The 27,999-nt window shown below is 33.4% G+C and overlaps 1 protein-coding gene across 4 annotated transcripts in view; it reads right to left on the minus strand.

Annotated features, from left to right (window-relative positions):
- Positions 1 to 12,180: 12,180 nt before the first annotated feature.
- LOC114935197 (uncharacterized) overlaps positions 12,181 to 27,999 on the minus strand; it is a 49,170-nt gene continuing 33,351 nt past the window's right edge. Inside the window, exons 3-11 of one of the 4 annotated variants that reach the window (XM_029307930.2) lie at positions 24,804 to 27,942; positions 23,919 to 24,111; positions 23,461 to 23,568; positions 21,025 to 21,078; positions 20,708 to 20,875; positions 19,234 to 19,476; positions 16,470 to 16,736; positions 15,555 to 15,869; positions 12,181 to 14,889 (exon numbers count right to left, since the gene is read on the minus strand). In XM_029307930.2, the coding sequence (XP_029163763.1) occupies positions 14,836 to 14,889; positions 15,555 to 15,869; positions 16,470 to 16,736; positions 19,234 to 19,476; positions 20,708 to 20,875; positions 21,025 to 21,078; positions 23,461 to 23,568; positions 23,919 to 24,111; positions 24,804 to 27,942 (4,541 nt within the window). In that variant the 3' untranslated portion in view covers positions 12,181 to 14,835. Of the gene's footprint in view, positions 14,890 to 15,554; positions 15,870 to 16,469; positions 16,737 to 19,233; positions 19,477 to 20,707; positions 20,876 to 21,024; positions 21,079 to 23,460; positions 23,587 to 23,918; positions 24,112 to 24,803; positions 27,943 to 27,999 lie in introns of all 4 variants that reach the window. The other 3 variants (XM_085479491.1, XM_029307932.2, XM_085479492.1) reach the window with 3 other exon arrangements.

Below are 27,999 nucleotides of genomic sequence, written 5' to 3' on the forward strand. Positions count from 1 at the left end.
TCCTTAGTTCCATTCAACTATAAAGGAAAGATATTGGAAGGTGAGACATTCTGATTCAATTTATGAATATCATTATGTAACGTGCCACATCGCTGAAGGAAAGAATGGAATTCAGTGGAGAGATATTATATATGTATGTATACGTCAGTATTCTCGCTTATCTGCGATTAGCGCTCATTTTTTAATTCAACAAGTGGTTAATCGGTTAAGAAACGATATGTAACTGAATCAATAATCGTCATTTATTCTCATCCACAAACTGTATCGTAATTAATACTTTTAGTTTGCTTCTAATATATTTGCTCGGTTTCGCGTCTCGTTTAATTAAATATATCTTCGAAAAAGGTACGAGGAATTTGTTCTAATACACTTATTTTTCCCCTTCTTTCAGAAAACACGAATAATGTACACATATCTTATTTCGAGAACAAAAAGACGCGGTTAATCAGACAAATCTGATGCGGAACGTGTATCACTAATAACGTTGAGCAATTAGCTATAGATTGTTATCGGAAGCAAATTGACAGGTTCTCGTTTATAATTACAAAGAAGTGAATGTAGGATTTTTTCGACCAATCATTTTTGATTCGTTAGTACTATTGTCAGTCTGTCTAGTGTAAAAACACACATATATGTTTTTTTTATTTTTATAAAATGTCTGTTATAAAAAAATAGATGCAAAATTGCTTCAATAGCGTGCAAAAATTGATGAGACGGAATATTGAGGGATTTATTTAAAATAGATGATATAAAGGATACATTTGTGTGTGTATGTGAACTATGAGACATGAAAAATGTAAAAAGAATCTAAGACAATGCAGGTGGTGTCACTTGCGGTATTCTTTTTACGCTAATGACAGTTTATTGCGAGGCTGATAATCAAATCCACGGCCAAGCGCGACGATGAAATAATATGAAAATATGAAATATATAGATGCATCTTTTTTTTTAACGTCCTTGTAACGAGTTTAACGTTATACCGTGAATGCTGCAAAAGTGCTGATTTCTTTAATAAGAACACGGGTGAGCTTAGCGTGCTAGTGAATTTTTACGTAAACCGTTTGCATATATATCTACTACTGTTTGATAGAACTTTTACGTCATATGCAAAGCAATAAGTTGCAAAATTATTTTTACATTCTTCGCTTTTTTCGTGCAATGAAAGTAGTTGAACAAATAATAATTTAGAGGCTTGTTATTTTTTATTTAATTGTTATTATATGTACAGTATTATTGTTAAATAATATACATTATTATTGTTATACCACGCACATATATTTATCATAGAAAATAAAAGTGTTATTTCCAATCAAAATATATGGTATTTTCAAGTAGACGAAGATGTATTTGCTAAATTTGCATAAAAAGCGTGCAATTGAATTTTCAAATGCATATGTCGACGACTTAATAATGCCTGTGCACATTAAAACGAGTTATGCATTTTTTCAAACAAATAGTTCTCTTCGCGTAAATAGGAGCACAAATTGATTGTACACGAACTTAGTCAGAAATCCTCTGTCGGAAGAAGATGTTATGCGGATACATGATATACACGCGGATACATAGATCTGTCATGCTAACAATATGGAGTACGATGGTTTTGTTATGCATGTATATATGCGATAATCGACTCACTGACTACTTAACGTTTACGCAATTAACGAATGGACAAGTTGATGAATTATATTGCTCGTAGTGAAGAATATAATAGTGACAAATGAATTATGTGCACGAGATTCTGCGTTAAATTTAGCAAAAGCAATATATGTAAGTTTGTGCACGTAAAAAACAAAGTAAAGAGGCAAAAAATATTTATTTTCTGGCTGCGTAAATTAAATGTCACTATGGAACGAAAAGGCGATTTAAATTTTTTTAGTAAAAAATGACGTATAGGACTTTGTGCAAATTTTTCTTATCAAGAGAAGAACATTTTAATTTTAAAGTTAGACTAGTATATGATGCAAGCTTGAGTCATTCGTTAATTACCGGGTAGCAAAAAATAGGAAAATTTCGCGGCAGCGTAATACTTTTCTTATATAAATATATTTATATACATATCTTATACTAAATACATATTTATTAAACTTCTGCAAAATTATTTAATCATAATTTTAGTTATCCTTTTCTATGTTAACAGCATATTTTATGAAGAAGATAAATATATATATTCTAATACAGGTAATAATAATTTATATAGATATTTTATACATATTTATATATAAAATTCTTGTAGGAAGTAACGCTTTTGCTTTTCAATATTTTGCTATTCCTGGAAAAACGCAAATTGATCGAAAAAAATAAAAATTTTTCTCATTTCTCTTTAAGAAAAAAAGCACCTGATTTATATAAAAACAAATAACGATTATCTTGAAAAAAATTATTTTTGTACAAGAAATTTTTAATAGCTTATCCTTATATAATTTTCAGAATATAGCTCTTATATTTCTATAATTTAAATCGATATCTAGTAATAATCTTTTTACTGCTGGGAAATTTAAAAAGAAGAATAGTCATCTTGTTTAATTATAATTAAACGTATTCTTGTTTATGTGTATAATAAACATTAGCGGAATTTCGATAAATACCTATATCGATTGTGTGCCGTTTAAATTATCATCATATACATAATCTCGCTGTGTTCACGTCAGATATAGGATGACGTACTTATGCTCAAATACTTTACCGGATCGAACTGATTCGGTAAGATGTGTTACTGGCTAAAACCATGTTGATTCTGGTATACAGGTAAATCCCCCTTTCTGATAACTCGACTGATCTTAATCCTATTTCATGTATTTTCAGATATCAATCTTCGCGGAGCAGACGGCGAGACGTCAATTTGATCATCACATAGTTCCTAATACAGTTTAATTGCGCAGTATGACATCTGGTATAATTACGAGTGCATTATACAAGTAACTTCCGCATGTTGTAAGAACGTGAGAGATATTATTGAGATGATGTATCTTATTGTTTTTTTACAATATCAAATTAAATATAAAATATATACAACACAGTTAAATAATTGTCCTGTTTCGCAAAACTAGCAAAGCTTATTAAAAAATATATAATTAATACGCTTATGTGAACGCTTGAAATTTTTAATAAACTCACACACAAAATTAACGAAAAAAAGGACATGTATAATGCGTGAAATATTATTGAGATGTTGTATCGTATTACTTTTTACAATATCAAATTAAAATATAAAATAAAAATATATAATTAATATGCTTATATAAATGCTTGAAAATTTTTTTAAATAAAATTACACACAATTACCGAGGAGAAAAAGGATTATGAAAATATTACACTGATAGAAACAATATATAATAGAGATAAAATTCACGGAATTTAAAAAACGCGCAGAGGAATACAAGATGAGACGGTGAAACATCTGAAAAATATCTGAAGTTAGAAATGAGATCAGGCGTCTGTTCAAGAACGATTGTAATTAATACTAGGAAAACCTGTTAATGGAATTTGAGCAGAAGAGAGGCATATTTGAGGGGCAATTCCGGAAATACACACGTGCGGAAGGATTGGGTCGTGTCATGTCGAAAGGAACGAGAAGAATTTGACAAATCGCCAATATATTTCAAACTACAGAGTACGCAGCTGGCATATGATATATTGTATACAAATATCAGCTGGCGAATAAATGGAAGTTTTATATATGTTATCTTGAAGATATGATTCACCGCATTCCATCGGAAAAATCAAATGCTTAAAAACTACGGTCGCGTGGAGAAAATCCGACTTAAGTGAAGAATATGAAGATGATTCACGAGGTGTCCGTGAAATCTCAGGATTATTCGGTAAAATTCTGTCACTCAAGGATCTTGTTACGAAATATATATTTTCTGAACCTTCCCGGCTGTATATATTCCCGCGTTTCTTGGATTTATTTTAGACTTATGTACATATCACGGATTATATATACTTGTATACGAAAAGATTTCGGAAACTCGAAATATACATCGAGAGAATGATGCAATCGATTCATCCATCATCATCCGTCCAAATTCTTCTTGTCAAAAACCTGAAGCAAACTTTGCTGAAAAGAAATGTTATAATTTTATTTATTTATAATTAACTGATTCATCAACCTCGCGTGATTACATTCTCTGAACCGTGGAGTCTTTTAGAGCGAAATTTGATTTAAAATTATACATTTAAATGGTCCGAATGATTTTCCAACTAATGCGTGTGTCGTGATCGAACGATTACTGGAATGCACAATTTCATGTTAAACTATAAATCTGAAATTAAAATTTTTGTGTAATTTGTCGTATCGCTATTGCGAGGGAAAACCGCGTTGGGTGCTACTTGCCAAAGTTGCTCGAAAATTTAAAGTGCAAGCGTGCTCTAAGCGAGCACGTGATCTACCAGGAAAACCAGTTATAGCTCGCGTGGATCGCATCAGAAATGCGCGGAAATCCGAATTAACGACTCGCTCAGTTGCGAAATCGCGTCGCACAATATATTTCCGCGTGTGTGTATGTGTGTATTTATCGACATCAAAGATTTTTCGCCGGGATTACTTTACTTTATTGCGCAACAATTATGATTTATATGACAGAATATTTATCAAGCATCATCTTATCAGTAAAAAAACAAAGTAATTCTCATTTTTTTTAAAGAATATAGGACAAGGCTAATTTATATTGAAAGATTTATTTCCAGTTGCAGAATAATTGTTAATTGTGTTAAAATCTGTATAGGTGTATGTACAATAGTAAAATTCTAAGATCAATATATTAGCTTCTTCTTTATGTATCTGTTTGTAAAATGAAATATGTACATTGAAAAAAAAGTCTAAAGAATTTGTGTCTCAATTGTGTAACATCTGAAATGATTATTAATTATTTTGTATATGCGCGAGTCTGAAAATATGAGTGTTAGAGAATTAACAAATTTCTAATTTAAATATATGTTGGATGTATCAAGGAGACATAATCAAACAAAATTTGATTATTTATCGATCGCATCTCGTGCATTCTATCTCCGTTGCCATAATTGCTTCGCCTTAATCCAAGCTAAATTGCCTATCTGCAATTATGGCAACAATTACTAAGTCGATAAGCTGCAAAGCCGATACGAGGATAGGGTGAAAGTGTAAATTAATCTAATAAAACATTCAGTTCTTATTATTTAATAAATACAAACGTGCAAATCTCGAACGATTAAAAACTCTTGCAGCCAATATGATGAATCGATTATTGCAATATTATCTCATCGACGATCAAATAATAAAGCATTTGTACAGGACATATTTAAATGCATATAACAACAAAATTGTATTTATAGAAAACATTTCCTATATAATTCGTGGAGCAGGAAGTGGATGATATAATGAATTCTTGCCTTATCTTTTGTATCGTTAACATACCAAGCATGCAGGAATAGCAGCATTCGCTCTTTACATTACATCACATCTGTAACAATTAAGTTATGACAGCGTTGCGTTGTTTCCATGCAAGTTGTATTTACTTTTATTTGTGTTGAAGATTGTTTTCTTGCGATAATAAAATCATAATCCATTATCGTAATAAAGGCAGTTCTGTGAATAAGATTGATTATTTTACGTAAATTTTAATTACTTCCCGTTCATACAATTTTCTGAAAAAATTACTGACACTTTTGCTGCAATGGGAATGCGAGACAATAAAAATAATTCTGACATGTATTCTAAAAAAAAAGTCAAAATTTTACTTTGAGTAAATCTTTTCTCTTAAAATTGTGAGAAATGACTTCTCAGATTATAAGTCATTATGCGATGGATCTATTTTAAGATGTAATAGCAGTCGTGATATGATACATTCAATTTGAAAAATCAGAATGAAATATATAAAGTTTCAAGAATAATCGCTGGTTCAAACAAATCAAGAAATTATTTTAGTTGCGCTGTAACAAGAAAAGAATTTGCTTAAAAAATCGACATGTGTGTACACAATTTATATATAAGCTAAAAATATTTATAATTTTTCTTAAACACATTACACGTGTTAATTTTTAATAAAAGCGTAAAATACACATTGCAAATGGAACAGGAAGTGCGAGTTTACGAATCTCTTCAGATTTGCGGCGTGCATACATATGTTCGTCCCAAGATATACTTACGCATTTTATACGTTTTCGAGGGGATTCTAAATAAAGCAGGCGGAACTCATCAGGTCAGTTCCTTCGTTCGCTATCTACCAGATGGTAATATTCTCTGTATATATATTTATGATGTATAAACGCTAATGTCTATATGTATAACATACATTCTCTCAAATAATATATATTGCGCATATTGACTAATAAAAGGCATTTTTTATAATATAGTTTTAGACATGCAACAAAAAATATTCGACAATATTTTACTCTTTGCTTGATGAAACCAATTTTCGACATTTAACACCTTTAAGTTATATTTTTATATGTTGCAACAAGCTTAATTTTGTGTGCGACAATCTTACACATTTTTCAAGAAATATGAAATAAGAAATAAATATAATATGCAAACAATATTTGAGTTTTTAGAACAATGCATAGTGATTAATAATAATACATTAATTAATTAGAAAAGAAAGAAATTAATCGGTACACATTAGGGGATTTAATTAATATGCATTGAGCAAAGTTATAACGCTAGTATAATTATATCATTGAGAGGCAGAGCTCCTGAATATATTAGTCTACTTTTCAATATTATCCTAGGTAAATTGAAATATTATTTATAAAGCATAACTTCTAAGGCTAATCGATATTTAATTTAATTGCGAGACACAAGCGAGTAGTAAAATGTCATAAAATAAATTTCAAAGCAAATTGAATCGCATTAGTTAATTTCGATGAAATGACAAATCGCTTTGCATAATTATATATAATATGTATCTGGTTTAATCACATTCCATGACCAGTCTATTACTGTTTGACGGAATAATGAATTACATAATATGATACACACACACTCTCTCTTCATTTGCTCTCGTGTCGATTTACTTCGCTTCTCGTGATTAATTATTTATCAGTCATGCGATGTGCCATGTATTATTCCAAACGGCGTGTCTGATATTTTCTCTGAATGTAACGCGTCTCTCGAGGTTGCAACTCATTAACTAAAACGTTGCGTACGCAAATGAAGATAATACGGCCTATTAGCACTCAATTTGTCAAGTCGCATGCCAGGCTGCACTCATCCTAGCAATTTTGCTATTGTAGTCTATAATTTCAATGACGTGAGACGTCCGCACGTGGGACATACATTAGAAAAGAATCACGCGGTTGTTCTTTTTCGTGGAATTTTGATATTATTTTTTTTCTTTTTCTATTCTACATCGGAATAAATTTGACGACCCGCGATCAAAGATAAATAGGAATATTAATTATTAGAACAATTTATTTATTATTGTGTTTTTTCTTTTAAGAAAAAATGTATGACTCGACTAAAGTTTTTTCTCTAAAGTTTGTGACAGAAAAATATTTACTCTACAGTATGGATAATCGGCGTGAAAGACATTCTTGCAAGCTGATGAGTCAAAATGCTCTGTATATTAATCCCTCGGTTCTCGTACGACTTTTATTACGCTAATACGACGTTTTTTTTTATTTCGGCAATGACTTTATTATGGCATTAATAATATATTGGTGCTTGGAATTGACGATGATGTAATTTAAGCATTATCGAGCTTTGCTTCCACAAGTCTTTAATATCTGTTTGTTTTTTTGCCGCAAACATCGATCGTTATCACAAATCCGTTTATCACCTTTGGGGAGAACTATCATGGATATATTGGAATAACGTACGAAATTTATCAGTATCATATTATCTCAATACACTTTGCTCCAAAATCATTCATAAAATAAAGCAGCTTAAAGAGATATGGATTTAAAGGTGCTCTCCACGTAAATCGATAACATTGTGCGCAGATACACGTGTGAACAAGCCGGTTGTATATTTTCTTAAATAAAATCGCAGTTCTATATGCAATTTTGTCTAGACTTCCAGACATTATCCTGAATTCCGCGTATGATTGAGCGGAAATTGAATCTACAGCGATCTAAAGCGCTTATCATCGTTGACCTCGAGCACGTGTGTGTTAGCCTCATCTAAATTATTATATCTCGAGGAAAATCCGTGAGGAGGTATAGCAAGACCGAGAAGGAAAGTTATATACACGTGCTCGAGGCGCGGAGACTCATGGAAAATCGATTGACACACCTACGATTAAATAACAAAGGGGATAATCTCTTCAATGAGGCCAAGTGCCATTCCGCCCCTTGCTCAGCTGTCAACCCGGGGTGGGTGGAGATATTGCGATCGATTCCACGAATTTCTGCCTGTGTAATCGATGTGCCCTACGAAGGCAATAAATATTCGTGTCTTTATCGTTGCTATCTGAAATTCCATGGATAACGATAACGTTTTATGGTGACGTAGTTAGTTTACTGATGTGTAAGCCTCTGTTTTCCCTTCGAAGGACCATCGTATTGACTCTCATATACTACATGAGATATGCCCAATTAAAAATCCCATCTACGACGGTTTCTGCAATTTATATCAAAATTGTGACATCTTCTATTTTTTTATTCAATTATCAGATTACGAGTGTTTCAACACTTCAAAGAATGTATAAAAATCCTATTGTATATTTATCTGTTTCACTTGTAATTTTTCGTATTAAAAGATAATATATATTGTATGAAAAATTCTAAGAAGAGATATAAAGAAGAGAAAAATACAATTCTTAAAACTCTAACAAATAAATAAAAGAAATACTCGCAATTCGCTCTAGAATGTCGCACCTAGCAGTGCAGTTAATAGAAAAGAAAAAAAAATAATTTGTTAGAGCTGGAACACGATATGCACCTCTACAGACGCGTCAGGTGATCGATTTTTGCATTTCGGTTCCGAGAAATCTTTATCTACGACTCGAGAAAACTCGAGTCTCCCCACACACGAGTCGCTTTGTTTCTTATTCTTCGCAAACAATTATTTCTCGAAAATGCGCAACTGGCATAGGCGCAAACGAGTCCGAACATCTCGAGATCCAACAGCCACGATCCAGTTAAAGCCAGACGAATCCAGCCGATCTGGTAGACCATCTGGGATGTCACACGGTTTCCAAGTTTAAAGCGTCTCATCCTTTGCTCGCAGCAGCATACCAAATATAACAGACTAAATCCATGATAAAGAAAGAGAACTAAATTAATCCCTAAGATCTAATCTCCTAAGATAGAATAAAGAAAGACGACTTTTTCACATGATAATAATGAGTTTTTTTTATGTTAAATGTACTCTCTTTCGCTCCAATTTCTGTTCAATTGTCATCGAAAATCTCTGTACTCATCTTCAATTACTAAAATAATTAAATGCATAATTGTTAGTAAAATGTTTTCATAATTTTCAATATTCAAGTAAAATTATTACAAATTAATTTCTGAAACATTAAGATCAACTTCATCGATATTGACTCATTATTCTCTTACGTAATATCTTTTTTTCTTACGTAATTACATTTTTAATAAAAAAATATATATTCTATACATGTCTGGCATCACTTAAAGACTACAGTAAAAATATGAAAATTAAATTTTTCAGTTAACTTGATACACCGGTTGTACTATAAGCGGTCCTGATAGAATCAACATATCGATCCGCTTCAATCTGCTTCGAGTGTTTCGTCAGTTTCGTGGGATATCGTTTTTGCACAACCTCTTACACGTGTCGTATTCGCGTTTTTTTTTTTTTGGTAAAACACTTTAAGAAAAGAGGCGTGGAAGGTTTTCGACGTCACAAGGAGTATGTCGAATGGGGTCAAACTCTGCTGCGAAGAAAGAATTATAGCTGATCGATAGAGCAACACGTGGTTCAGGCATACCAATGTTTACCAAAGGGATAAAATAGATGAAACTTAATCCTGTATAAGACTTATAGGCAATTGTCCAGAATATACTGCGCATCGCGTTGCCTTATATTACGTGCATAAAATTATTAGTATCTTTATATAGGACTGTCCGACCTTTTTTCTTTGATTTTTCACCCTTTAAAAATACGATTTCACCCGAAAATAAATCTTGACAATAATAAAGCAAATTGACATAATAAAAACAACATATAAAAAATCTACAATAAATCTATAATTAAAAAATCTTAAAAATTTATATATTATATTATTTATTCTTGTTTGCGATAAAATCTTAATTAATTTAATATCAATTTCTAATTTGGAATCTCATAAGACCGACTATCATTTTAGGTTTAGGTAAAATGTAAATTGCATTTTACTCGGAAAATAGAAATATAATCGAAGGATATTAAACGTATATTTTTATGATGGAAACGAATTATTGCGAAAATTTTATGTTCTCATGTTAATGCACAAAGTTGACAATGTTATACTAACCCCACCTCTCGTATTAGCAATTCTATATATAAACGCCAAATGTACTCCATGCATTATCATCTTTTTCTACGTCTTTATACCCTCTCTCGTATCTGTAAATAAATGTTAGCTCGTATTTAAAACGTACATTATCGCAGTTAAAAATAAAATGTTAACATTATTAACATTTTATTTTTAACTGCACTTGTTTTATCGACAAACATCAAAAATACGGAAGTATATCTTTTGTCAGACTTCTTTAAAATATACATATATACAAAAAGTCAATTCTGTAATGTATAAAAAAGTAATATAATATTTTGATAAATGTATGATAAATAAATTATGCAACATGAATATAGATATAATAAAATAAAATAATTTATCCAATAATTACGTAAAATTAATTAAAAAATGTACCGTAAAAAGGAGCTTATAACTTTTTTGGTTGCAATCGCTTCTCTGATCTATACATGAAAGTAAATATTGTAGAAATGTGGGAAAAATTTTCGCACTCTTTCTCATGTTTCTATCTTTTTTAAGCTGTTCAAACAAAACATTTCAAATTATTTCCTTTTTGCAAAGAAGGAATAACGGAACTTTGATGTTTGTAAAATCTTCTTGAAATCTCTTTTTTAATAATGACGAGATAAAAAATAATTTAAAAAATAATTATTTAAAACATATGCGAATTTTTATCAGATATGAAAACTTTAAAGTCATAAATATTAAACAAGTAATCTATTACAATATATTTCACCTTGAAGTAATTTATTGTTAAAGTAATCTCCTAATATCAAATTTGATAATAAAAAAATATTTAATATCAATTAGTAGTAAAGACAAGCTATATCTCTATTTGATAATCTGACACTCCAGTCCAATAATAAGTACATTTTATCTAAATGTCAATTATTTTATCTAAATATCAATTATATATATATAATAAAATACGCAATAAATTAAATTAACAAGTGCTTATTAATGCTTCAAAATATAAATGAAATTTTTTACTGTACATTACTTTTACGGATTAATGTTTTCTATAAAAATTTACAATCTTTTGGAAATATTCACAAATACATTAATAAAAAGACTTCAAAATGTAGAATCCTTTCTCTTCAATTAATATATTATATAGCGTTCTATAATTTAACCCTCGATCATTTTTATATAAAGAAATTAATTCGTGTTATCTCAAGTCTGATCGAGACATCCCAGACAGCACCAAATCCAAAATCGGCGCGTAAGATATCTTTAAAATATGTTTAAGATGTCTTTCGGATATCATATCATATGATTTCTTAAAGCTGTCTTAAAGATTTCTTAATGATATCTTATGCGCCAATTTTGGGCTTGCTGCTGTCTGGGATATCTTATTTGATGTATTATATGTCGAATATTGAATGTATAAAGTAATATATAAAGAAAATTATATATATATATATATATATATATATATATGTAAATAAATAATTTTACGTTTTAAATATACAATAACGTATTATTTAATTGTTATTTAATTTATTATTATTATGTCTGTACAGGATGTTTTGTAAAATTTGTATTTTTTATCCATTTTCAACTCTAAATACTTTTGAATTATATAATTGATACTGAATTTATTTATTCAAAAAAATTGTTTCTTCGAGTTCCTTCATCTTTATAAACTTTATAAGGCGATGTGTATAGTATTGTTCGAAAGTTTACTCCGAACGATATATGTACGTGAAAATCTTAAAGTTTTATATAGTCAACATGTATTTTTATATGTGTGTATGTGTGCGCATGTTTATAAAAGAAAGCATTGCCTAGTTAAACATTTTATTATTAAGATATAAGAATTATATCAACATATAACAAATTTATCGATTGATTATATTTCGTATATATTTGAAGACATAAACTTATATAGCTTCCGAATTTGACTTAGGTTGGTATGTATCAATACCCAGCAAACACAAAGTAACAATTACAAGACATCAATGTTACAATTTCCCACTCAACAATATAACTGCAATATAACATGGCTTGTACATAACAGTTATATTATTGAATGGAAAATTATAACATTGATGTTATGTAATTGTTACTTTGTGTTTGCTGGGTGAATACCTCTCTTATAGACTAAATTGATATGATTTTGACATTTTTTTCTACACAATATTATATTTATCATTATATGTAATATTATATTTATTATTATATATATTTTATGTATATAATCGTGGTCCAATATTCTCAAAGATCGGCTATCAAATAAATATCACTTGTAAAATCCTTTTATAATATGTCTTTCGATTCTAAATATGACGTAATGTTCGCCTACAAATTTCTTTTCATACTTCTATGATTCTACGATTCTAAAATTCATCATTTGAAACATGACAGTTGGAGCTTTTACTTTTCTACTTTGACATCAATCGCTAAAATTGCAGTTACAAATATCATCGCAGATACGATCGTCATAAACATAATTAACAGTATTTAATAGTATTTAATAGCGATTATATTATTTCATTAATAATAATGGAACAAATATGATTATATTATTTCATACACAATTCGTTTAATGTAAAATACATCTCTATAAATTTGACATACGACACATTCTATCACGCTAGAGAGATAAACTGCGATGCGTTCTTACGTTATTAAAATTGTATCTTGTTCCTTTTGAGAACATATAAATGATTGATCATGAAAACATACGATATAAACACGTATAGATCTAAATAGCGCTATCGATAAGAAATACTCATTCATTAAATCAGATGTCGACAGATAGAGTAAGATTGTAACTGCCTATGTAAAACATTTTTATAGCATAGTCAATAAAATTAAAATAAGTAATTGAAAAACAAACCGGTAATAAAATTCATAAATCATCAAAATTAAAAAAGTAATAATTTACTTATTTGAAAAACGCATCAAAATTGATTCTACTGTTTACTTGAATTAAATAACAAAGAATCATAATCCAGATAGAGCTCTCTTACAAAGATAATGATTAATATAATTATATACTAATTTCAAATACATACTAATTATATACTAACTTTAAATACACACTTGGTACATTGCACTTGTGGACGGACATTTGTTTCCAGTCCGTACAATTAGGCTCGCAAAAGTAAAAGAACACTGGTACTTTTCGGCCTAAAAATCAATGATTATTTATATGTATAAATAAAATCTCTCAAGAGTAGATCAATTAACACAATGGTCGTTGACACTCTACATATTTACAGTTATAGAGAGCAACATATACACGCATACACATACAAATCACTAAATTGAAATATACTCTGTACAATATAACAATAACAATAACAATAATAACAAAAATCTATTGGTTTGGAAAAGAAAATTAAAATCAACGCTCGTGATGTCTGAATATTATTATAAAAAACATTAATTGTTGCGTTATCGAGGATAATTATATTATATTGTATATGATATATGATCATGCTATACGATTTTTCGCGCTTCATATATTATTCTAAAATTCTTAAATTTTCTCTCAACACGTTTCATCGCAATACATTCATTATATATCATTACTTCGTTAGAAAATAAGAAATATAATAATTAATCTCAATATTAAAGTTTCAACAAAACTTATATATCTTTCGCTCAGTTTTGGTTTTTGATATTCCCGAAACATTGCGATTCACAGCAATTAATATCGATGTAAAATTTTATCATAATCTTAGAAATATCCAAAAAATAGTGCCGTTACCTAAAGAATTTGAAAAAAAGGATTTCTTTTGTTCTTAAACATTGATAAGAGCGTACACCAGTCAATTTAGATTATTTATTTTTATAAGTAGATTTTAAATAATTATAAAACGTCACACGGTACACAAATATAATACAGTTTAGATTTGCTTCACGTAAATTTACACATACGAATAAAAATCTGTTTTTTTTTTAAGGAACAGTGATATCTTTGAATATCCCTAAAATTTTTGCAGAAACGTCATAATCAGCAGCGAAACGAATTACACTGATATTAACAAACTTACAAGTAACCCATACATATCACAAATAATTTGCAAACTTCGTTATACTTTAGGTAACATTTCGTTCTTCGCAAGTCCAGCTTTAGTCGCTACACATATAACAGTCAGTATTCTAATAAAATACATACATCCACCCTGTTTTATATATTTTATATATTTCGTGATCACTATTTCGTCTTATATAGCTTACGCGTATATAACAGAGTCCTCTTTTCTTCTTTCTTGAGAGCCTCCGAAATATTAGGAATGCCTTAAATCAGGGGCAACATTTGGCATATCTTTATACCTATTTTCGTTAGCGGTCAATCCGTGCACTTTTTTTTACTAGCGCGAGAGTTTTTTTTGCATAAAATGAAATCTTTCGATTTCGCACATGCACATATTATCCGCTATAATCAGACATTTTAATGGAAATCCAGTTTCGCAAGTCGCATTCTTCACGTCGATTCCAACACGCCGCCGGCGAGTTTCGTCGCGTACAGATTTAGTGCCTTCGAAAAAGAAAATTTTACTTCAGATTATAGCGCCACATCATGGGAATTTTGATCATAAATGTAGATTGACTCATCTTCTTGGCAACTAACGTATATATGCTAAAGGTAATGAGAATACTTAACTTTGCATAAACTATGCATCTATGATAGTAGAGATAATTGTAATTTTATTTCTAAATCTCTTTAATCTAATTATAGAATTCTTGCAATTTTTTTAATAGAAATACTTTTATATCTTTTTTATTTTATAAGTAAATTTCTTATGCAAAAGCAGGGAGTATTAAATTTATCATCATCCCTAACAGCACAACATGTCCGAAAGATGTTCAGAGAATATCCAGAGAATATCCGAACATTCTCTGAATTTCTTTCAGATATGTGCGCTGTTAGGATAAATTCCTATATTTATTTTTAATTTAAGAGAAAACAACTTTTAATAAATAACTTCATGATTTACTTTGATAGCTATCGAGAGCTATTATAAACCTGTTTGGAAAGGTTTCCGATCGTTTTGTTTTTCCCTAAATAATATAATAAGAAATCTAAGAAAAAATAAAATTATTCCGATATCGGAAATGTTTCCGAATAGATACATAATAGTCGCCCCGAGCTCTAATTTGCATCTACATCGTTAAACAGAATCGAACTTGAACAATCATCACCTTGTATATGAAAGCATATTGCTCCTTGGTCTGAACTGCGCCAGCACGGTCTCGCCTGATGGTGTAAACGACCCTCGGCACATCCACGGTCCTCGTAATCTCGTATTGTCTAATCCCCAGGTCGAGGGCTATTAGCGTGCCGGTGCGTCCTGTGCCTGGACTGCAATGGACCACGATGGGTCCGGGGCCGCCACGTTGAAGTGCCCTCGCTTCGAGAAGCACCGCTATTAGGCCCGTGCCGTCCGATTGAACGCCACTCACCGGCCATAGGTACCAAATGTGGAATACCTCTCGGAACGTATTGTTCTCCAGATTCTGCAATTTCATTTATCTCTCAGTGTTTACTCAATCTATTTACACAACGCAGTACTATTAAAATTACAGATTACTACTCTGGCTGTCATTTATACATATATTATACATCTCTCGCGGTATTATATCCTTTTCTCGAGATTTGTGATATTTAATTAATCAGTTTGAGGCAAATAAAAATTATTGGAATAATAATCAAGACCACTAAATAATCATAATCATTAATTAGAATTATCAAGGCATACTCTAAAAAAATTATTGCTGTTAACATTTATACAGTTTTAGGATAAATCTTTAAGATATATCCTTTTCTCGATATTTGTGATATTTAATTAATCAGTTTGAGGCAAATAAAAATTGTTGGAATAATAATCAAGACCACTAAATAATCATAATTATCAATTGGAATTATCAAGACATACTCTAAAAAAATTATTGCTGTTAACATTTATACAGTTTTAGGATAAATCTTTAGGATATATCCTTTTCTCGATATCTGTGATATTTAATTAATCAGTTTGAGGCAAATAAAAATTGTTGGAATAATCAAGACAACTAATCATTCATTGGAATTATCAAATATGCTTTAGGACAAATCTTTACCTTTAAGTGAAGCGAAGAGATAGCGTATTTCTCTTTGGTTTCCCGTTTCTTTAGGGTGACTTGGAAGTCACCGTAAAGCCGGTGACAGTCAGTTATCTCAGACGGTGGAATGTATTCCGTACATTTTTCCACTTCGTTCTCGACGAGATCAGTCAGCATGATGATTACCTTGCACTGCTGCTCCCAGATCATTCGCCAAAAGTCGGTAACGGTCGACTCTATTGGCGCTTGGCACGCGATATAATACTTTGTAGCGTTTTTAGGTCCCTGAAACACCGGTACGCGTTTTTAAGTCTACATTGGAAATTCTAAATAGCTATTTCGCACACTTTCTAATCTTAAAATAAACGCCGCTATGTTCTCACATTGCTGCTTCGTTTTTACACTATTACTTGAAAATAAGAAAGTAAATTTACCAGTTTAGGAATTTCAATTGTTGCGTTTAAAAAACTTGATTTTAATTAATATTATGAATAAACACAATTACTCGAAAACTTTTTGCATTAATAAATTTGACAAAAATAAGGAATACAGATTTTCTCTCTAATATCTCTTATATGTATTTGATTTTACGTCGCTGTAGGTACCTTGTTTCGTTCTCCCTAACAAAATCTATCTTAATACATCTACTTTCAATTTGTTTGCGGAGGATTGTCACTCGCAATGTATTCCATTTAGATACGTAGTCGTGTTTTCGGGAGAGAGGTATTGCGCGATCTTATTAAGCGTCAAGCAAAATTAATTGCACGTCAGACAGCGTTCCATTTACGCGCATTAATGGCCGTATGCTGCGTAATTACGTACACAATACGTGTTACGTATACAAAGTGGAAGCATTGCGAATGCCGGATCGATTGTATTGCCGCGATATGAAGCAATCACGGCGATACCGATATAGATGCGTTTATCGATCAGAGCCGATAGGTTTCCCCAATAAAAGTCTCGTTTCCGTCGAATCTCACACGCGGAAGAAAATCTTAATACTGATGTAAATAATAAAAAGCTTCAGCTTACTATGGATTTAGAAACGTCAGACACGGAAAATACTTTTTATATAATTTGTTATATATTTTATTTTATATTTTTCAAATTTAATTATTTCGACGTTCTCTGTGTTTTTGCGAGTGGAAAAAATTATCTCGAAATTAAATCGAAGTTAAAACAATTGTGTCGTGTGTAATTCCGCGAATGCATGTGACAATTATTATGTAAACCGCATTATGAGATGCGACATGCGCATGTAACTCATTCACAACATCTCTCCGCTATTTATGCAATATGCATCGGATGAAATTCCGAAAAACAGGTTTTTTCCTGATTACTACTATTATTAGAGATTGCCGCTGGCCGAGCATTTTATGCTTTATTATGCAATTTTACGAACTACATAATTACGATATCTTTTTTCACAAACTGTTTCACGAAAACTTTAACATAATGATAAAGTAAAGTTAAAAAAAACAAAGAATCTTGAAAAGAATGTAGTTTTTTAGAAGATCTGTAATTTAAAAGTAATTTTTTATAGTTTATTGTTAGACATTAATGTAAGTTATTTTAAATTATTTCGAAGCTTTTAGCTGTGTTAATAATTTAAGTCTATTTTACACGATCTATAATTCGTAATAAAAAATTAATTACAAAATTTTATCTAAAATTCTATCAATTTATGCATTATATAAGCTTGCGGAGAAACTTCTTTCGCGTGTATACATTATGTCACTACTTTTTATTTTTGCTGTATTATACAATATATTTTTCTATATATTTCCACTAATGTATTATTTTCAATAACAAGTAGGATCAATAAACACGTTTAAAAAAATTCTTATGTTTGTCAATTCTTGAAAAAATCCATTTCTAAATATGCATAATTTTTGTCGTTCTTTAGAGACTCGTTTAAAACATGCGAGTGACACATATATTCCCGATGCATCCTCCGTATGCAACGTAATGTAATGTATGCAAACGATTAACCTTTGCACCTCTTTGACCTCGTTTTGTGGAAACTGTTGCGATTAAAAAGGCGAACTAGTTATTTCGCGCAAACAATTTCTGACGCTTCCGCGTCTGGATTCCCAGCAGTTTTATATATGCGATACAATGCACTCACTTTCCCGGCGAGACGCGTTATGCAACATTCCTTTCCCACGGGTTGAGCAAAAAACGCTTTGTTAGTTTTTAACACGTTATAGCATTCGCTGTATCGCGGCTGACATAATCCGATCTTGCGTATAAGAGTGTGATTATCCTATAATGACATCGCGGAATAATTAATATCAAGTTCTCTCTTATGGTCTCCGCGTTTTAAAACGCGTTTTATCTCTCGTTTTGGTTCTCGTCGCTCTCGCTATCGATTAAAAAATTAACTCACATTACGTGAACATATATATTGGATTCGTGGAATCTTTAATGATAACAGCCGCACGTGCAATCGACTGTTATTTCAATCTCCATTTGATGAATTTTAAAGGATTTCGATAGGTTTAATTTATAGAAATTAAGCTGGAATTTGTTGGAATTAAGCTCCTATTTTGTATGCAAATATAAGCAATAAACCAACAGTTTTTCGACAGTTTAGAAACCTATCATAAAAGCAGAGCTTTTCCATAAAACTGTCGATTAAATAGTTTCAAAGGAGATGAGTGATCCGAAATTGTTTAAAGTATTAAAGTAGATGTTGGCTCGAAGATTGAGATTAAAGAGGTAAAGGGAAAAAATGTGTGTCAACTGCTCGAGACCGAAAGGGTTGATCAAAAGATCTTACCCGCACATAACTCGCGTTGATGTACTCGGTCGAGGCATCATTGTTCAGCTTCTGCAACTGCACCCTCGTCTCCGGAAGTGGTATCACATTCGCGTATCTATTCTTCACCTCAGCGCCCGGGGGCAACTCGTCTATCTTTCCGGAAACTTGGGGTATACCCGCGAACTCCTCGTTGATTGCGTTAACGTCGTTACAGAAAGATGAAAGCCCGGCGAAGTTCAGGGGATGAGAGGGAATGGCGCTCTGAAATAAGAAAATGTCTCTTCTAGAGACTTTGCTTGACATCATGAAGAGAGAGAGAGAGAGAGAGAGAGAGAGAGAGAGAGAGAGAGAGAGAGAGAGAGAGAAACACGCCCTCGTTTTCTTTGATCAAGCGCTACGGGGAAAGATCACGCGATATCGGAAAATTTGATTGCGAAAAATGGGGCGAAAATTTAATCGAGTGAAAAAATACGTATATAGGATTATTTTGACAGAAATTATGAGGCAGCTTTAGCGGACTGTATTTAACTTATAAATTTAAAACCAGAATGATTTTAGATAAGTATAAAGTATATGTGTATATTGCATTTTGCACATATAATTTTATATTATAATATTAATAAATATTAATAAAATTTTATAAATAAAAATCATAAATACTTTAAAGAATGATACATTTGCGCCAAATAATTTCTTGCATAATTAAAAATTATATATGATACATATTGTTGCTACAAATGCTGATATACTAATGTTTTCAAGATAATTTATCTATGCATATGTCATTTTATATAAATGTGCAAACAGATCTAGTTACCTCTGTCGAGAACAGAGAGTTTACAAAGCTTGCTAGCAGATACAAATTATGCAGAATCTGTCTCAAAGAATTTAATAATGTTGACAGATCGAAATAAAGCAGTGTCAATGTTTTAATAATAAAAAATTATGATAGCTCAATAATAGAAACTAATAATTTCCTCTGTAATCGCATCTATTATTATTATATAATATACATATTTCTATTATATTTAGCTATTTGGATATGAGCAATATATTATTGTTAATCATTCTTTTACCTGAAAAAACGCGTTTTACTTAGATATACTTTTATACTTTCGTAACACGTAGTAGCTATAAAAAGAAAATCAATACTATAAATTAATGAAAAAATATAACTATGCGTTAAAAAGATTATTCGATTAAAAACATGTATATTTATTCGATTAAAAGTAAAATATTAATATTTTCCTTGTAATCATAACAATCCGTATTTTTAATCGTATTCCACAAAAATACAAATCCCTTTAAAAATTACACTATTATATGTTAACCAAACAATAATATGTGCATATGAAAGGAGGAATCAAAAAATATCTGACAAAAAATATCGCACGGTATTAATAAATGTATTATAGAATTATATTTCCATAAATATGACACGTAAAGCAAAATTTAAATATTATCACGATTTAATCTTTCTTCCCAAACTTACCGAATCTTCGAAGGTCGGGTTGCCATAGCTTCTCTTGGAGGATCTCACCGCGTTTTTGCGCCTTACACTGTTATAGGTCGAAACGTTGTCGAGGCTGTAAGCGTCCAAGGATACCGGTCGACAACGTTCTCCGTAGTTGAACCTCGTTTGCCTCTTTCTCATTATAAACTGGAAATGATTGCAGCTAAGATTAGCGATCGTTCCAGCTCAAACTTAAATGAACGCTCAAAGCCCATCTAGCAGTTTTACTGTGTTCGCAATTTTGTACTCTTTTTTCCCTAGAAGAAAAGCCCTAACTCATCTCTACGAATACTCACAATATCTCGAAACGCGGTGGCGGTTAACTTTGTGGCCATGCAGTGAACCGAGAACTGCAATTCGCGCCAGCGTGCAAAATATATTCAGACAAACGATAAAGGTGTGTCGTGGATTCTCATAAATCCTCGATTTAATAAGTAATCGTTTATTAAAAATAATTATTAAAAATAATTATTAATAATAAAAAATAAATTATTATTATTATTATTAAAAATAATTATTAATAATTATTTGGTAAAAATTTATCTACGTAAGAAAAAATAATATGAAGTAGACAGATCATAATATCGTTGATATGTCAGTTGTCAAAATAAATTGTAATTCATGGGTTCTCGACTTCTCGTTACGATCGAGACCAACGACACAGTTTTGTGCAATTACGTCATACGGTCGACATATCCGAGAAGAAATGGTGGAAATCTAGCGACGGTCAGCGAAATGGAGTTACGTGAGTTCGCGAAATGCGTGGCAGGTGGGCTATTTCAACATTGTCATTCGCGTAATTCATAACAAACACGACCGCAAGAAATACCGCAATGGCGCTGATGGAACGTCGATTATTGCTGGCCAATCTAATCAGCCGTTCAAGGCTGGATAATCACATGCGCGAACGTTTCATTCTTTCGGGAAAAAAGACGCGTCAGCCGATCCTTTCATCGTTAATTATCGTCTTATCGCGATGCTGTCGATATATTTTACGTTTTACAGGCTAATCTCCCTTATGTGCAATTCTGCGTTCAATCAATTTTCTTCGTAATAAATCGCATCGATTTGATACGGTATTTTGTATCGTATTTTTTATTGACAATCGTTTTTTATTGTATTTCTAATATTTTATACGATTTACGCCGTCGATTCGATCGTTGCAGATATAAATTTGGAAAAAAATATTTTTCTAAATAGAAAAAACATGTTTTAATAAATTTACCAGCTTGATCAAGTTCACCGGTCAATTAATTCGCGAAAGATTGCTTTTCCAACAAGAATACGTTTCAAAGATGGAATGGGATATCGTTAAAAATTTCCTAACGTAATCATTTTCTTCCTCTTCCTTATTAATTAATTCGTTAAGTTTCGTCGGTTTACATTCCGCTTCGATGTGTTTTACGATTATATTACACGTTCATTAAAATTAATTGTTGCATGCTGCGCGAGCACTGTATTAATGTTACTGAAAATGCTGCGCAAAGCGCTAGATCTTGCGGTAACGTTATCGCAGAAAAACAAAAAGAAATATATCGTAGCATTAGACTGTAGAAAAAAATGTCACAAAAGTAAAATATATGCAACGCGATACACAAGCGTTATATTTCGCATATTAATTTTTGCAATTTCTCGTATTTTCGCTATTCAAAGTTCTCTCCTGTCTAAGAATGGTTACGTAAACAAAATATCCATTACGGGAATATACAATTTCTCGGTTTCTCGTGAAACGATTAATTCTCATTCGTAAGTCGTGCATATAGGTATACATACATACATACATACATACATACATACATACATACATACATACATATATATATATATATATATATATATATATATATATATATATATATACATATACATATACGCACGTACAAATACAAAGAAACGAGATGTCAACGTAAGCGTGATCAAAAAAATAGAGAAAAAAATTATATAATAAGCCTCGTAATTATCTCGTGAAATTAAAACGAGGAAAAAAAAATACAAATCTCTCGTGTAAAACATACATATTATGCATGCATTGCGTATTATCGCGTCATCCGCGCGACGAGGAAGAGAACATCGTCTTTCACCTCTCTCAGGTGACAACACACATACACATACATACATATATATATATATATATATAGGCATATTATCATGAACTGTTACGTACGCTGCAAGAGAATTATGAGTGTGGACAGGAGGGAGACGTGTAACACCTCGCGAATGCAGATTTATCGCCATGCAAGCGCGACGCAGCAGGCTAAACGTCAACGAGCATAGATTTTCGCGGACCTGCGCAGCTGTATCTTGAAACATTAGTATTTTCTGCTTCGATTCTTCGGTAAAACGCGCTACGTGACGCGTAAAACGCGACATGAGAGAGAAAAAAAGATACGACATGCGTTTGCATTCAGAATTTCAAGATGGAATAGAGAAAGTCACTTATGTATATGAATATATGTACGAACGATTCGAGCTTTTTAGATTTCTCTCGCAATTACACCTCGCAAAAATGTCAATCAAAACTTCAATCAACCTTGCATATATATGTTGCACGCGAATCGATTTCGAAAGTGCGTTTCGCGCGTAGTATCTTTTATTTCGCGTAAAAGATAATAATTCGCGATGTCACGTCAATTCAATAGAAACGTCAATCAAAATATATTCGAATACAATAGCGTGGATATCTCCATTTTTTCGAGGCTGTTAAAAATAAGCGAACGAATGAAATGACTTACCAGGAGCCCGGCTAAAAGCACCAGACAAATGAAGGCCACGGAGGAGACCACGACGACAGCTATCGCGTTTCCGGAGTCCGCTTCCGGTACCAGAAGAAACTTGTGTATCTGAAAGGAATCAATGACCTGAAGAAATTTAATAAAGAAGCTCCATCGATTATATCTGATTAGTTTGACCGAATATGATCTAAATTACTTTCATCATACGATGCAACGTCGATCAATCATGATTGTAACAGAGAAGGAGCGCTTCGTAGAGAAATATCTTCGACATCCTCAACCGAGAATTACTTCCGAGGTGATGAAAGATTCTCGGTTGTATTAAATTTTAACGAGAAGTGCCAAAGGAAGAGCAAGAGTTATAATAGACTTTCGTTCATGTTCAACAGAACATAATTACTAGCACATATATATACATTCTAATCCGCGCCCGATCTCCTCCGCCGTTTTCAACTTACTCTCACTGGGAAGTTGGCAGACACCTTGTATAAACTTGGTAGAATCTTCGTCATGGCGGTGTCGAATTTGTTGTCCTCGTCAACGACGTAAACCAGAAGCGAAGTTAGGGAACTGTCCATGGTTGTTAGGGACGAATTTGCCAGCTCGGAGCAAGGATTTTGATGAACGATGATTTGCTTCGGCAATACGTGTCTGCAAAACGGATTATTGCACGATATGTAAACGAGCGCTACATACGTGTGTTTGTTAAATTTTTTATTTTTTTTTAAATTTTCAGCTATTTTTATTTACAGAATTTTCAAGCTTTGACGTAAACAAATATTGACGTACATAACATTCTTTATATGCTGTAGAGAATCCTATTTTATATTAAAATAAATTTCCATATTCTCTATGAATTCGGAATGTAAATCTGTGATTCTGAATGTACAATTTATCATTGCTTTAATTGCCGGATATATATTTACATTCATAAAATACAACAATATTGCTGTTATATATGTACATACATTATCTATCTAATTGTAAGCAAGAAAGAGATTTTTATCTATTACTAACAAACGACACGGTATTTAAATTACCGTGTGTTTAAACAAATATGTAAATATGCAGAAAAATTTTTAAAAATTTTTACTTATATTATTTTAATTACATAATTATATTCTTTTAATTATATAATTATATAATCATATTATTTTTCCGAAAATAATAAAATTAAATGTAATACAAATTAAAATAGTTTTAATGATAAAAATATCCTCAATTACAGAAATCAATGTATATGTTTGATTACCGCATAAATATAATATCTAGTAAAAAAGAAATTAGAAAAAAATCGCGAACAGAAATAAAGAGAGATTTATCGAAACAAAAGCACTACTTACTTGTCCATGCCCTTTGAGAGGACATTCGCGAGCGCCTTCTTCAAGTCCTGCAGCCGAGGACAGACCTCGTGGAGGGTTCCCTCGATGACAATTTTCACCAGCAACGTGATCTCGTCCGCCGACAGAACCTGGATATTTTCCGTGGTCTCCTCGTCAGGCAGCTCCAAGCTAGGCGTACTCCAGACAATTCTCGTCTCCGTGGTACTTGTGGCGAACGGGGCTGAAGGGCTCTTCGTAGCGTTGCTGGTGACACCCGATTTCGGAAGTTGCGTCGCGGCTGGAGCGGACGTCTCGGTGACGTTCGCGTCGAAACTCGAATCCTTAGACCCTGAAGGAGTCTCGGTACCGCCGGAGGTTCCAGCATCCGCGGTATCGACTGTAACTTCGGAATGTTTGAGCTCCGTGCGATTGCTTTGATCCTCTGAGGTCTGAGTAACCGGAGGATTCCTGGCTTGGACGGTCTCGTTGTTGCGTTGAATAATCGATACTTGATCCGTCGTTGAGGCTCCGTCTTCGGTGGTCGTCGGAAATTCGGTGGACTCCTCGGATTTCGTTGCGGTGATCGCTTCGTTCGTTGAGTTCTCCGATAAATCGAGATTTCGTATCGTCGTCGCATTCGAAGACATTGTTTGTGCCTCCAAGGTTTGCCCTTCGATGTTTCTCTCGGTAGTGTTATTCGTTGAAACGGTCTCGGTGAGAGTGACGACCTCGAATTCGACGGACGTAGTTGTCGGAATTCGCGACTCGTCGGGGTTTAACGTGGTACGATTAATGTTCCAGGAAGCCTGGGGATAGGAAGTGACGTTCGCCTTCGTGGTCGATTCCGTGAAATTGTCGGAAATGATCGCAGCTGTGCCGATCTCGACTGTTGACGCCGAAGACGTCGAAGACGTAGATATGTTTGCTTCCGTCGCTTTCTCCGCAGGAACCATCGTCGATTCGGTAACGACAAGGGTCGAGCGTATCATCATCGCTTCTTCTGGTTCCATCTGAATATCCGGGTTCGGCGGAATCGTCCTCGACGCATTCGGCATTTTCGTGGAACGCAACGTTGACGATTCCGTCGATTTCTCGCCGGAATGCGATTTCACTTCCTTGCTGTCCGGAGTCGAGCTGACTTCCGTTATACCATTTCCGGTCACATCGTAACCCTCGCCTCCAACCGCGCTTGCTTTCTCCGTCTCTTTTGCACCTGACACGTCATTGTCGTTTGAGCCTCTCGCGGCCTTATTTGTGCTGCTGTTAAATCTCTCCGGAAAAGTTCCATTCGTTGGTCCAGCAACAACTGAAACAGTCGGAATCGCCGTCGCAGCTATTAGAGAAGCGGGAGTTTCCGTCGTGGAATTTGTAGACTTGTCGATATTTTTCTTATCCAGTTTCTGCTGTTGAATGCTGTTTTCGATCACAACCGAAGGTTCCGTGACGACAAACTTCTTCTCGAATTCGCCTCTTCCGATCGTGTTTTCGTAAGTTTCCTCGGTAACGCCTTCGTTCTCCAATTTCGAACCGGCCTCTGTCGTCATCTGCAACAATTCCTTGCTGGACTTCAGATAGGGATAAGGTTTCTGATTCATTCTTTCCGTGCTGTTCCGCAAACTCGGAGTGACCGCTGACGACGTTTCGACTCTTCCGTCAATTTTGATCGGCGGCGTGGATTTCATTTCGATGTTCGGGAACTCGTTAACTCGGGAAAAACCGATGGTTCGACCTTGCGGAACGGGACTAGGAGTGGCTTCGCCGATGAACGAAGCGTGTCCTTCGAGTCGCATGCTCTGAGTCGTTGTTTCAACCAATTTCACCTGACTCTCGGGTTTTCCTATCGATTTCCGCTCTTCCGTACCATCCGTACTCTCGACGGTCGCGTTGATGGCGAAGGAGTTTTGTTCGCTCTCTTCTTTTTTCTCGGCGTAAACAGCCGCGTCCTGGTTGTCCAATTCATTAAAGTGGGAATCGTTTTTTGCGGTCTCGTTCGTACTAGATACGATCCTCAATGTCGGTTGATGGCTCACGTTCTTAACGACCTCTACCTCTTCTTTCGGGTCATTTTTCCCGCGCGAGTCACGAGAGTCGATCGAGTGATTACCCGAGCTAGCCTTGGGATCCTTTTGCGATAAGGTGCGGTAAACATGATTGTAATTCACGTACGTGTCGTTAATTAGCGAAATACCTCCTTCGACTCCCTTTTCGTCGATTTTTTCCAGATCGAGTGCTTCGGACGCCGTCGTCCCGAAATCGTTCCCATTCTTTTTGGACCCCGAAGAATTTTCCCGCTGAATTTCGCTCGCCGTAGTCAATTCTCGATCATTTTCTAGGTCCTCCTTCAAATCAACAGAAATTACATCTTTGTTCTTCCTCGACTCGCTCTTCGAGACAATGTCCTTGTCAGACTTTACAGCTTTGTCCTTCTTTTCGTCGAATTTGTCTTCGGCTATCAATTTTGAATACGTCGAGGAGAGATCTCCTCCGATAGATTTGACAGTCGTTGCTTCTGTCTTATTTGCCGCAGTTATATTTTTTTTCTCCTCGTACCTGGTAGAGGATTGCTCATCTCCATGCTTGGATTCCGGGGAATTTACAAGATTCGCCTTTAATTTCTCGACTTTGTCTTCCACACTTGGAGAGACGGTTGTTCCTTCGTGGTTGAAAAATTCCTGAAGTGTGGTGTTCTTCTTGCCGTCCTGTTTCGAGTCGTTGAAAGCCAGTTTTGTGGTCTCCACAGTCAGTTCGTTCGTGCTGGAGAGTCTGAGAGCGTCCTCGGGGATGACCTTCGCGCTGGTGCTTTTCCCGGAGCTTTCGGCATCTTCGTACCTCGGCTTTCTGTTCGAATCCTCGTCGGTCGATTTGCTCGAATTCGCGCGTGTCGTGTCGCTTTCGTTACGTGACACATTGCTTTTCTCCACGTCCTTATCGCTGACGTTTTCATGCGATCCATCTTCCCGGTTACGAGTTTTTCCATTCGCCGACTCGATATTACTTCCATCTGTTTCCGCGATTGATAGATTCTGATGGATCGAAGAAGTTGTTAAGACCGTCGTAACTTCGTGGGGAGGCGATGCCTTTTGCGAATCAGATTTCTCTGACACAGTGGACGCTTCCGTAATCTCCGCGACCGCATTGCCGAAGAGCAGCAGAAAGGTTCCTGAAGAAGAGATTTCGTTTATTTTATTTTATTTTGTTTTATTTTTCCAACACGATA

The sequence above is a fragment of the Nylanderia fulva genome, unplaced genomic scaffold (genome assembly GCF_048542155.1).
Source record: "Nylanderia fulva isolate GAGA-0341 unplaced genomic scaffold, ASM4854215v1 Scaffold12, whole genome shotgun sequence".
Taxonomy (NCBI): Eukaryota; Metazoa; Arthropoda; class Insecta; order Hymenoptera; family Formicidae; genus Nylanderia; species Nylanderia fulva.